This window comes from Acomys minous (assembly GCF_964271855.1).
Source record: "Acomys minous genome assembly, chromosome: 14".
NCBI classification, from domain to species: domain Eukaryota; kingdom Metazoa; phylum Chordata; class Mammalia; order Rodentia; family Muridae; genus Acomys; species Acomys minous.
Genome location: NC_140496.1, coordinates 60282156 through 60295503, shown reverse-complemented (window position 1 = coordinate 60295503; position 13348 = coordinate 60282156). Strand labels below are relative to the sequence as shown.

The following is a 13348-nucleotide window of genomic DNA, read 5'->3' as shown; positions in this document are numbered from 1 at the left end:
CTTCACAGCAATAGAAACCGTAACTAAGACAGTGGGGGAAATACAGTTAAGCAAAGAACTTCCAGTTTTTTATTTTTAAAAATTATTTAACAAGGAAAACAGTCAATCAAGTTTTTAAAAGTTAGAATGGGTTAATTTACAATAAAACAGTCAACTTAAAATATCAGCCCCTTCACTGAGGGCCACAGAGGCCAATAGTTGTCATCTAAACAGCAGGACTGCACAGTTGATGTTCTGACCTATATTTGACGGCACAGAAATACAAAGTCATACAACTTCCACCACCCTCCCTTCTCTGCAGAGTTCAATCAAATACTTGCTTAGAGCAGTACTCAGACTTTTAAAAACCAGCTGTATTCTTAAAACTATCTATAAGTAATCTTATGAGAACTCTTAAAACAATTTTTATAAAAAACAAATACCTTACAATAATTGTGTGGCATATCAGCTTAAAGAAATAGCAAAATAAAAACTAATGTCCAAGAATTGTCATCTCTCTCTTTTTAATAGAAACCACACAGGCAAAACGGTTTCCATCATTAACTCTGCTTCTCACAATTAGCAGAGATAACTACACGAGGTGGAACGCACCATTTTCTGATCCTTGGTCATAGCTGCCAGCTTGAGAGTTTATGACTAAACACAAAGGAAGCTGGGTCTAGGTTCACACGTCCTGGAATGGGGAAACACACACCTGCCCTTACAAAGCTTTTTGCCTATCTTCATGTTCAAGTCATGAAAGAGTTCACAGCAGTTTAAAGGCTGATTCTACAGGTGGCTGGCAAAAAAACAAAAATAAAAACAAAACAAAACAAAACAAAACAAAACCAAGCCCAAATCCACTTTACACATGGCACTGCTACAGGAACACCAGGAGACAAAGTATGGAGTTACTAACCCACACATTGTTAAGTACTGGGACAATAGCATTTGATAGGTCTTCAAGCTTCGTTGTCAGAGCTTAGACAGAACACATCATTTCCATACTGTCCAACCTGTGAATAAAGCTCCACATAACTAACTGCCTCACAGGAACATGCTCCTTGTGACAGCTGGCCAGGCACTTAAATTCAGGAAGAGAGGCTTTGTGACTTTGAGGTAAACCAGAACTATCTTTAGTAACCACACACTCCGAAACCACTTTGACACCACATCAGATGGACTTTCTCAGCTTTTAAGTGTGTCATTGTTGTGCCAAAACCTGTACCCTGTGGGACATATGCTACTAGGAGCATCTGAAGCCTGACAGCAAGGTCCTGTCACAAGGCTCCATATGTATACCTCTGTGCTTAGAACATACTGAAAACCAACTATAGACATATACTTCGTGTGTGTCTATAGTGTGTGTGTGTATGTATGTATGTATGTATGTGTGTGTATATATATATATATATATATGGCATATGGCCAAAAGAGGTCAAAAGGAGCACCTTTCTCCCAGCTGGACACTATGTTTAAAAGACATCTTAGGGGCACATCACCAGTCACACAGACACAGTAACACAAAACAAGACCAAGTGTTGGCCTCAGTAGCTCTGGAAGATGACTGAGCAATGTTCTAAAAGGCAGCAGTCTGTTTAGGAATGCAAGCCCCAAATGAATGATGTCAGTGTTAGCACTGAGGAGCATAGTCTACGTTTCTCCCCTCTTCTGAAGTAGCTTCAAGGTGATGGGGAATTTGCCTAACAATAAAAATTGGTATTAGAAAATACATCAGCCAGATGTGGTGTAATTCCAGCATTTGGGAGGTTGATGCAGGAAGAGTGTTTTGAGTTTGAGACTAGCCAGAACTACACAGCAAGGGCCTGTCACAAAGAAAAAAACCCCAAGGATCTCAGGTTTTCAGGCATTAGAAGATCAGAAGAGAAAGTGCCCATTTTGGAAGTAATTTTGTTGTTTCCAATCAAGGTACCCTACTTTACGTTTTCATTAGAATTACTGAGCTGAGTTATATCCTAAGTTTCAGCATAAAAAACAAACCCTATCAATCAATTACCAGACATGGAAATACTAAGCCTCTACACGCCAACAATTAGTGGCATCTTATAGTCTATTCTCAAGCAGCAAAGGGTGCCTCTTGATGTGAAAAATGCACAAGCCTTTGTTAGTTGGCAGCCTAACTCATCAACATGTTTAAATACCTTTAAAAAGCTGTATAAAGAACATTTATCTGGGAGGGGAGAGAGACAGACTATGAATTCTGGCTTAGTTCCATGTGGCTACAAATAAAGGTCTGAAAATGTAAAGACTTCTAAAGCTTACCCCATAGCACACCAAACGTTTCCAGTCCTGGTATAGGACCACACTAACTTTTATCCTTGTAGCGCTAACAGCAGGCATCAGGCAAAAATCTATAAGTAGGAGTAACGGGTAGAAAGAAAATGTATTTTTTCCTCTGTGATGCTAACTGGCTTGTTCAAGTTTTGAAACCATGACCCTGGTCCATTAGCACCATGGTTTACTCAACTGAGATAATTATTCAAACTCCTGCAGGGTGCTTGAACCTATAGAACGAGGGAAGGAGAACAGTGAGAGGGGACTAAGGGCAACCCTCTCCATATATACATGCTATCAACAAACCATGCTGCAAAGATACAGTCTGTCTGATGATAAACCATATGAGGTTGGAAGATTCATTGATCACAGCTATAAGATAATAACAACTTGCCAATCTTCTCACCCCGCCCCTTTGTTTTTTTCAGAGTTTCTCTTAGATAGAGCCCTGGCTGTCCTGGACTCTCTTTGTAGATCAGGCTGTCCTTCAACTCAGAGATTCACCTGCCTCTGCCTCCAGAATGCTGGGATTAAAGGCATGGGTTACCACACCTGCTCCAACATACCAATTTTTACAGTATTTGACTAACTATAGAAAGAGAGCTTTCTGGTATGACCGAATTTGATTAAAATGGAAGTTCATTGACTATTAGAGTATCAGTAAGCTAAAAGAAATTACACGTATTTATAGGTAATAACCTACCAAAAATTTTTTTTAAAGAATTTAAAAGATTTTTCCCTCCCAAGACAGGAAAACGCAGAGCCTTGGTTGTCCTAGACTCTCTTTGTAGATCACAGGCTGGCCTTGAACCACAGAAATCTGCCTGCCTCTGCCTCCGAGTGCTGGGATTAAAGGCATGCGCCACCACACCCAGCTTATATGAATTTTTTCAGTGAAATTACTCATAATTGTTTCAGTTCCATCTTTCTCCTGGGAGAACCCCAAACAGGAAAACTCTGTTCATACACAGAGACATGACATCTGCCATCAGGTAGATACACCTTTCCCTCAGAGGTAGATGGCTCACAGTCACTTTCCTGTGTCATGGTTCTTGAAACATATATTCTGCCTACAAACCGTAAGGGAAGCCTACAGACCACTTTTAGGAGAAAGGCACTTGGTTGTGAAGACTGAATTTCATTTCATGCAGTTGAGAAGATTAGGAGGGACTCGTCAGTATTCATGCTTGCATTTATGAATACAGAGCAGATGCCAGCTTATAGAGTATAGCTGATCACATTACAAACCAACCAATCAGCAAAATGAATTATATTATTGGGAAAACATGTCATTTATAACATTTCCCCCAGAACTATCAAGACCAAGTTCAATGGGTAGGGCTGGGGGCCAATCACCAGCAGTTGCTACCTTAGAGCTTAAGAAACTGAATTGCATGTCTGCAGTTTGGTTCTGTGTCAGAGGACAAAGGCAGCTGGCAGGCCTGCTTGTTTCTAGGGGAGAACCCGGGGCATGGCTCTGGTCAGACAGCCAAGAGGAGGTAGTTGTTCCGAGGTCTCAGTTAGACAGCTGTGCTCATCTACTGAGTCAGGGAAGCGGGAAGCAGGAGCTTCTCTGACATGCAGAGAGTGGCAGGGACTCGTCTCCTCCAGGGATGTCAGAACCAGGGTATCAGTGCAGCTGAAACAGAGATGGGAGGTATGAGAAACTAGAACAAGAAACTCAGTGTAAAGCCAACACATGTCAAAACTTGCCCTACCTGGAAAAGTGGCTCTTTTCTGATGATAAACTTTCAAAGGGTCTAGAAAAAAAGAACAGTGTCATTAGTCTCCATACCGCAAACCTTCAAACTCTTGTCCACTTCACAAGCATTCCTAATACTAAGTGCTGAAAGAATAAATTAGGTCTCAGCACTCTCTGAAAGGGTGCCACGAGGGGAAATGATTTTATTTTTTAATATTTGTTGGGGAGGAGGGGGCGGAGTACGTAGGTGCCTCTGGAGGCCAGAAGGAGCTAAGGGGCACTGGACCCCTTGACGCTGGACGCTTGGAAAAAAAGTCAGGGCCTCTGGAAGAACAGTCATTATTCCTAGCTGCTAGGTCTCCAGCTCCCAGGATTATTTTTATTTACAAATACATGAAAACGCTCATTTAAATTACAACAGACAGGAGTGCTCACACTATCTGAATGGCCTAATGCTAAGTAGGCGATGCAGCTCAACCCAGGCCTACACACTCACCTCATTACATGACCACACAGGGCAGCCCCATACAACCCTGAGTGCCGTCATCGCTGCTGTTGAGCTTCTTCATGCGGTACTGGCGTATTTCCCTTACTAGTGTGTAAAAGGCATCCTCCACACCCTAGTCAAAGAAAAAGGATTTAAAACAAAACAACGGACACAGTCCACATTGTAAGCTCTCACACCTCCCTGTGTGGTCTTGATGCTAAATTAATAGGCAATAAGTTAGGGTGACTTAGGAAGAAGACACTAAATGCAGCAATCCTAGGGGATCACATTGATAAATGGCTGATAAATGGCATGTTTTTGCAAAACAAACAACAACACAAAGATAGTCCAACAAAGAGAAAGAGGCAAGGTGGGGCACAGAACAGAACTACCAAACATGAGGACTCCCTTCAGGAGGGTTAAGTCCTCAGCAGTGGCGAGTGCTGATGGAAAAAGGATTCAAGGATGTTTAGTCAAAGTTCTTCACTAGAGGGGGCTCAGAGGTTAAGAGCACTGCCTGCTCTTCCAGAGGTCCTGAGTTCAATTCCCAGCAACCACATGGTGGCTCACAACCATCTATAACGTGATCTGATGCCCTCTTCTGGCCTACAGGTAAACATGAAAGCAGAACACTGTATACGTAATAAAAGAGAAATAAATCTTAAAAAATGTTTTTCACTAGAAAGAACTGAGCCCGTTAAAGCAGAAATAAAAATTCCACTGTCGGGAGCCGGCGCTGGTTCCCTGTCTCCTGGAAAGCCCTTGTGGCCAGTGCGCATGCGCAATGACGTCACCTGCTTGCGCAACAATATGCTAATTGGGTGTTCTCTGGAGCACCAATGACAAAAGAGGACACGCCCCTATATTCCCTATATAAGCCGCGGGTTTTCTGGGGCAAGGTCCTTTTCTCTCCGTCTGCAATCAAGAAGAGCTGTAGCAATCAAGAAGAGCTGTAACAATAAAATCACCGTCAGAAGAATCCTGAGTTGCTGCGTCTCCTTTGTCGGCGAAGGCTGCGCGCGACATTCCACAGTAGGCTGAGAATGGTGGTACTTGCCTGTAATCCCAGCAGAGGCAGGCAGATCTCTGTGAGTTCAAGGCTAGCCTGGTCTACAGATGGAGTTCCAGGATAGCCAGGGCTATACACAGAGAAAGCCTGTTTTGAAAAAACCAACCCGCCTCCCCATACAAACAACCCCACAGTAGAATAGTATTTTGTTATTTGGGGGGGGGGGCAGAGGTAGGTGGGGTAGCACGGTGCAGAAGATTAACAAACACCTAAAACCAAACAAAAACCACTACCTGAAAACCATTACAAAGAACAGACTATTGACCAATCAAATACCTTAAACAAACCCTCGCACTTGCTCAGATCTCTAGCATACCTGTCGGGTCTTGGCTGAGGTTTCAATGAATGGAATTCCGTAACTCTTGGCCAGCTCATGGGCTTGCTTTGTGTCAACTGTCCTTGTTGGCAAGTCACACTTGTTTCCTACCAGCACCATAGGGACATCATCAGAGTCTTTCACCCGCTTAATCTGCTCCCTGGAACAGAGAATAGGGTAGCAGATCATAAGGAAAATAAGCTTTCTGGGAGGAGTAAATTGGTAGGGCAATAGAAAACACTAAATTTACAAGGTCCTTTTATTTTTATATTTTTTTAAAGATTTGTTTATTATGTATGTAGTGCTTGTCTGCATGTACACCTACAGGCCAGAAGAGGGCATCAGATCACATTATAGATGGTTGTGAGCCACCATGTGGTTGCTGGGAATTGAACTCAGGACCTCTGGAAGAGCAGGTGGCACTCTTAACCACTGAGCCCCTCACCCCCCTTTTTTTTTTACTACTATAACTCAACTTACACACCTGAGCACACATAAACTATAGTTTTGTAGGCTACGGACGTCGGTTTAGACTTTGTATAGCAGTCATAACAAGGTTGTATATACCAGTTCACTTCCTAATACCTGGCTCTTCTATACTGACACACGTCCTTGTTAGGCTCCTAGATTTTCCAAGGAGCTTGGCTCTGGGCTTAATTGGACAATACAAATAGTGCCAACTAAGTTTGCATGTATAAAAAGTAGAGCTTACGGATTCTGATTGACTTAAAAATTTAACATCTATCTTATTTGTGTGTGGCCATGTGCCATGGCATGCAAGTGGAGGTCAAAGATAAACCCTGGGCAATCAAAGTCCGGTTGTCAGACTTGACAGCAGGTGCCTTTACCTACTGAGCTATCTTGCTGGCCCCTAAGTATTTTTTAAAAGTTCCCTTAACAATTATTTAATGGTAGATGATCCATTCACTTTTTAAGATGGGTGGCCCCAAACAAAATTATAGCTGGAAGCACACAATATCTAAAACTATGACAATTCTAGAACTGCTCTTCATAAATGTGTATCTATGCGGGCATGTGCAGATTTGGAACTATCATAAATAGCTTTTTTGCTTGTTTGTTTTTGAGACAGTTTCTCTGTGTAGTGTTGCTGTCTTGTATTCACTCGCTTTGTAGATCAGGCTGGCCTCAAACTCACAGCGACACACCCGCCTCTGCTTCCTGAGTGCTGGGATTAAAAGTCTGTGCCACTATGCCCAGCTATAAATAGCTGAAAAAAATTTTTTATGTGCATTGGTGTTCTGCCTGCATGCACGTCTGTGTGAGGGTGTCAGATCTTGTAGTTACAGACAGTTGTGAGCTGCCGCGTGGGTGCTGGGGATTGAACCAGGGTCCTCTTAACCACTGAGCCATCTCTTCAACCCCCATAAATAGCTTTACAAAAAAAAAAAAAAAAAAAAAAAAAAAGAAAAGCCAGTCTCTCTGCATAGTACTGGCTGTCTTTGAACTCACAGAGATCTGCCTATCTCTGTGAGTGCTGGAATTAAAGGTGTGAGCCACCATACCTGGCAAAGTTTTCTTTTGAGCATTACAAACCCAGTATATTCTACTAGTTATTGACTTAGATAGTGTCATTCTCTCATAGTGTGTCTGTGTGTGTGTGTCTCTGTCTCTCTCCAGGATTTCTCTGTGTTCTCAGTTGTCCTGGACTCCCTTTGTAGGCAAGGCTGGCCTAGAACTCACAGAGGTCCCCTGGCCTGTCTCCCTGCAGTGCTGGGATTACAAGCATGTGCCATTGTGCCCGGTATTCTTAGATTCTCTAGAGAAAGACTTTTTGTTATAATAAAAACTGATATCTAACATGATAGTCACTAGTCTGCAACTGAGCATTTTGTCAGTTGCTTCTGTGGCCAAGGAACTAATTTTTCAATTTGATGTAAATGTCAAATAACTACATTGCGCAGCACCATCGTAGACTCTGCCCTTGGATTTCAGTCACACACCTCAACTGCATCTTACTGGCTATCTACAGAACTATTTTGGTGTAATGTCAGAATCCTTTGCCCTCCCCATCACATCCCCCCTCCCCCCAAAAAAAACCCAAAATACCAGGATCTTACTATGGGCAGCCTGAAACACTCAATGCTCCTCATCAACTTCCCAGGCACCACCACGCCCAGAGGCAGCTGCCTGTGTGAAGGGAACTGTAAACCGGACTAAACACCTGGAGAATGTCCTTGTGGGGTGACTACTGTTCCTTACGTTGCAGAACCTTCTGTGAGGATCAGACATAAGTTCTTCTTGGTGTCAGTGAACTCCTCTGAGCAAGTCACTTGTTCTCAGCATGCACAAGACAGCTATCACTCCTGTGGTGTGCCTGATGAAGGTCACTGGGGTTTCAAGCTGGAAAAGGGTATTGATAACCGACTTTCCTCTTCACCTATTTCTAAATATTAACATTATTTAGCTAGACTACACACATGCCCTGGAACATTTGTGGGGGGCAGAAGATGGAGGTCTTTCCTTTCATTCTTTGGGATCCTGGGATTGAACTCAGTCATCAGGCTTAGTGGCAAATGCCCTTCGGCTGTGTAGTCTTGGCTGTCCTGAAACTCACTCTGTTGACCAGACTGTCCTCTGCCTCCCAAGTGCTGGGATTAAAGGTGTGCATTCCTACTATACATTTTTACAAGATGCTTTGAATAAGTGCTCAGTCAGAGATAAAATCACACCTCTTGGGAACCAAGGGTAAACTGAATTTAATGTTTTATTACACCAACAAAGAACACCGAATCCTGAGGAAATATGGAAAATAAGCCAGGACTCAGGGTGCAGGCAGACTTACAAAGCACCGTCTGAGTTTCTATTAATCTGTTTATTCTTGGCAATTTTATGAGGGAGGCATTCTTTTTTTTTTTGGTGGGGTTTTTGAGACAGGGTTTCTCTGTGTAGCCTTGGCTGTCCTTGGCTAACTTTGTAGACCAGGCTGGCCTCGAACTCACAGTGATTCGCTTGCCTCTGCCTCCCGAGTGCTGGGATTAAAGGCGTGTGCCACCATCGCCCAGCTAGGGGAGGTATTCTTTTAAAAAAAAGATTTTATTTTTTTGTTTTTGGAGATAGAGTTTCCCTGTGTAGCCTTGGCTGTCCTGGACTCACTTTGTAGAGCAGGCTGGCCTAGAACTCACAGGGATCCGTCTGCCTCTGTCTCGCTAGTGCTGGAATTACAGGCGTGCGCCAACACATCCCGGCACTAGCCTGTGCTCTTAACCTCTGAGCCATCTCTCCAGTCCTAAAGAAAGATGTATTAAGCCTGACAGTAATGGTGAACACCTTTAAGCCCAGTAGAGGATCTTGGAGCTCAAGGCCAGCCTGGTCTACAGAGTGAGTTCCAGGACAGCTATAGCTACACAGAGAAACCTTGTCTCAAGAAAACAAACAACAACAATAAAGCAAACAGCAACAACAAACAAAAGTTGTAATTTTTATTTTCTGTGTACAAATGTTTTTGCTGCATGTATATCTATGTATATGTGTGCCTGGTGCTCAGGGAGGCCAGAGGAAGGTGCCAGATGGCCTGGAACTGGGGTTACAGATGGAGCTGGGCCCCAGTGTGGGTGCTGGGGTCACAGATGGAGCTGGGCCCCAGTGTGGGTGCTGGGGTTACAGATGGAGCTGGGCCCCAGTGTGGGTGCTGGGGTTACAGATGGAGCTGGGCCCCAGTGTGGGTGCTGGGGTTACCGATGGAGCTGGGCCCCAGTGTGGGTGCTGGGGTTACAGATGGAGCTGGGCCCCAGTGTGGGTGCTAGGGTTACCGATGGAGCTGGGCCCCAGTGTGGGTGCTAGGGTTACCGATGGAGCTGGGCCCCAGTGTGGGTGCTGGGGTTACAGATGGAGCTGGGCCCCAGTGTGGGTGCTAGGGTTACCGATGGAGCTGGGCCCCAGTGTGGGTGCTAGGGTTACCGATGGAGCTGGGCCCTAGTGTGGGTGCTGGGGTTACCGATGGAGCTGGGCCCCAGTGTGGGGGCTGGCAGTTGAACCTGGGTCTTTTCAAAAACAGCCAGTGCTTTTAGTCTCTAGGCCATCTCTGCAGCCCTAAAGGAGGTATTCTTATGATAAGTCTCAACACAGAAACACACAGACTTACTATTTTATCCTAAAGTTACTTAGCTAAACAGCGCCTAAAGACAGAACAGCGTTCTAAGAAAGAGGCCTGGTGTTTCAGGGGTCTAGATCTGCTACTAAAGAAAAATAATTGTTGGACAATGGTGGAACATGCCTTTAATCCCAGCACTCAGGAGGCATAGGCCAGCCCGGCATACAGAGTGAGTTCCAGGACAACCAAGGCCACACAGAGAAATCCTGTCTATAAAAACAAAACAATAAATAAAAAGAAAGCTATCATAACTCTGAAAATCCAATAAACCACCTCTAAACTCTATGACTCTGAAAAATATGAATATTGGCTGAGTATGCTGGCATACACCTGTAAAGCTAACACTAGGGAGGCGGATTATACATTCAAGGCTATCTGGGATACTTAGCGACATCCTGTCTCAAAAATGTAAAATAAATCAATAAAAATGTCATACTAGAATTCATAGGGTCACCTAGCTTTGAACCTGTACAGTTCTATGAGGTCATCTGTACTGTACTCAGCGGCGTGCTTCATTCATGACTAGGACAATAACAGCACTCTATGCACAGTAAATACCAACATTTGCTAACAGGGATAAACAGAGTCTCTTTTAGTTTTTTGGTTTCTCTGTGTAGCCTTGACTGTCCTGGACTCGCTTTGTAGTCCAGGACGGCCCCGAACTCACAAAGATCCACCTGCCTCTGCCTCCCGAGTGCTGGAATTAAAGGCGTGCGCCACCACTGCACACTTATCCCCACATCCACAAATACTGTAATCGAAACTTGTAAGTTTTATGTTTTCTAAGCCCACATACTTTAACAAAGCTTCAGAACACATGTGAAGTAATAGTCCCAGTACCTGTACAGGTTTATATCTGCAAACGACTTGCTATTATTGATGGCAAACACGCAGAGGAATCCTTCTCCTGTCCTCATGTACTGGTCTCTCATGGCACTGTACTCCTCCTGTCCAGCTGTGTCTAGTATGTCCAACAGACAGGTCTCCCCATCAATCACCACTTGTTTTCGGTAGGAATCCTGGGAATGTGAAAGGATGAGGAAGTGGTGGTGGTAGGGACAAGGCCAGGCTTGGTCTTTATTTAAAACCAGAAGAATGTAATTACCCAGGAAAAAATAAGCCTGACTATGTGACTTGCCCCCAAACTGCTAATAGCATAAACAGCAAATACAAACAAACGAACACACACACACACACACACACACACACACACACACACACACACACACACACGACATATGCAGGTGGATTGGTATTTGTTGAGTTCAAGGCCAGCCTGTCTACATAGCAAGTGTCAGGCCAGCCAGGGTAGTACACTGAGACCCTGCCTCTAAAACAAAACAAAACCTAAAGCCAGCCTGGGCTATGAGGTTAAGATAAAAAAACAAAACAAAAAAACAAAACAAAACAAAACAAAAAAACCAACCCCCCCCTGCCCCCCCCCCCCGCTCCAAAAAAAGAAACCCAAACGACAAACCCCAAATCATTAGGAAAAATAACAAAGCAGGGCATGGTGCTGCATGTCTGTAATGGCAGTACTAAAGGAGGCGGAGATGGAGGCAGGCGGATCTCTGTGAGCTCTAGGCCAGCCTGGTCTACAAAGTGAGTTCAGGACAGGCAGGGAAACCCTAATTTGAAAAAGCAAACAAACAAAAAACCAAAAAATAACCCCCCCAAAAAATAACCCAAACAAACAAACAAAAAACCAAAAAAAAGGAGAGAAAAATAACAAACCCCAGAAATGTCTAATATGGATTTATGTCATAATTTTACTTTTATTATTTAATATTCTACATTTAGAAGGCCTTATCTGTGGCACTGGAAATGTACTTATATTTTGTTTCATGAATATATTATAATATAACCTGTGAAACATTCTAATTTGTCTTACACTCCTGGGTGGTAGAATAGATTTACACATGAAAAAAAAAATTCTTTGGTGTTTTGGAAACAGGGTCTCAGTCTCAGTAGTAGTTCAGGCAAGCCTTGACCTTGGAACCTCCTCCCTCACCCTCTCGAATGCTGAGCCTGCACACACCTGCACCATTAAGCCCAGCAAGGTGATTAAAATTTAACATTATTCCATAACTAACTGCAGAGGCACATGACTCAAAATCTCCACTTGTTCCTATCCGAACTCAGTCTGGACTAGATCAAGAATGAAGACTGAAGACTACCCAGAGCTTTGTCTCCATTATATGATCTCCTAAAATCTCTTCCTTGCTTAAGAAGAAATAGAATAAACAGCACTGCAAACTGTTACAAAACAAAAACAAAAACAAAAAAACTGTACTTTCAAAAGAAAATCTTTTTTTTTCTGGGTTTTTTTGTTTTGTTTTTTCGAGACACGGTTTCTCTGTGTAGCCTTGGCTGTCCTAGACTCACAGCGATCCGCCTGCCTCTGCTTCCCGAGTGCTAGGATTAAAGGCGTGTGCCACCACACCAAACCCTTCTCTTTACTTTCAAAGAGCAAATATGGGTAGGAGAAAGCCAAAAGTGAGGCTGAGGGCCAGGCAGGGGATTGGGCCTCACCTCTATAGTGGGATCATATTCATCCACAAAGTGGTTCTGGATTAGCTGAATTGTCAAAGCACTTTTCCCAACACCACCTGCTCCAACCACCACCAGTTTGTACTCGGTCATTTCACACCAGCAAGAACCTGTAGGAAAGCAGCAATTATGATTAAACCGGCAAGCCAAACCTACAGTAAGTACTTCAAGCGGTTCTATAACGAGTTAACTAAACTACGTTTCACAGGCATCCATTCGTTACACGTGGCCTTCCACTAAGTCCTCAAAGTGATTCAGAAACACAAAAATACTTGCAGGTGGGTGCGGACCAGAGATTCTTGGATTAAAGACCCGCGTCTATTTTTCAATTGTGCTCGGCCCCGCCCTCAGCCTACTGGAAAGGACCCCCCACCCCCGCCTCTCCTGTTCCTCCTGCAAATCCAAGCTCTGGGGTCCGCTGGGCACGACCACTTCCCGAAACACCCCTTTCCGGCTCCGAAGATGACCCGACAGAGGGCTACTGCCAGCCCGGGTCCCCAACTCAGGCCTTTGTCTCTAGCTCGCCGAGCCTCTGCGTCTTCCCGTACCCGCCAGGCGTACAAAGCTGTAAAAAGCCGGCGCTAGCCGGGTCGGAGCCTTACCTCAAGCTCCGGTGACCCCGTTTCAGGTGGCTTTTGGACCTTCACCTGGGAAACTGTTGGAGACCCCGAAACCGCCATGAACAGCCCCCACCCGGGAGCGGCACTTCCGGCCCCACCCGCTACGTAATCAGTAGGCGCCTAAGGCGCCCGAGTCCCCGCCCCAGCCACGTGGGCCCGCGACCTCGGAGTCTTACGGCGGCCGCACCCAGTCCCGCCCCTCCCACCCCGGTTTCAATA

The 13348-nt window shown here is 44.4% G+C and overlaps 1 protein-coding gene across 1 annotated transcript; it reads right to left on the bottom strand.

The window, feature by feature from the left end:
* Window positions 1-41: 41 nt before the first annotated feature.
* On the bottom strand, window positions 42-13261 carry NRAS (NRAS proto-oncogene, GTPase). Its single transcript, XM_084755744.1, has 7 exons — window positions 13112-13261; window positions 12492-12619; window positions 10800-10978; window positions 5849-6008; window positions 4473-4596; window positions 3993-4034; window positions 42-3913 (listed from the first exon to the last, which is right to left on the bottom strand). The coding sequence occupies exons 2-5, from the start codon at window positions 12600-12602 to the stop codon at window positions 4477-4479; spliced, it is 570 nt and encodes a 189-aa protein (XP_084611870.1). The 5' UTR covers window positions 12603-12619; window positions 13112-13261; the 3' UTR covers window positions 42-3913; window positions 3993-4034; window positions 4473-4476.
* Window positions 13262-13348: the final 87 nt, after the last annotated feature.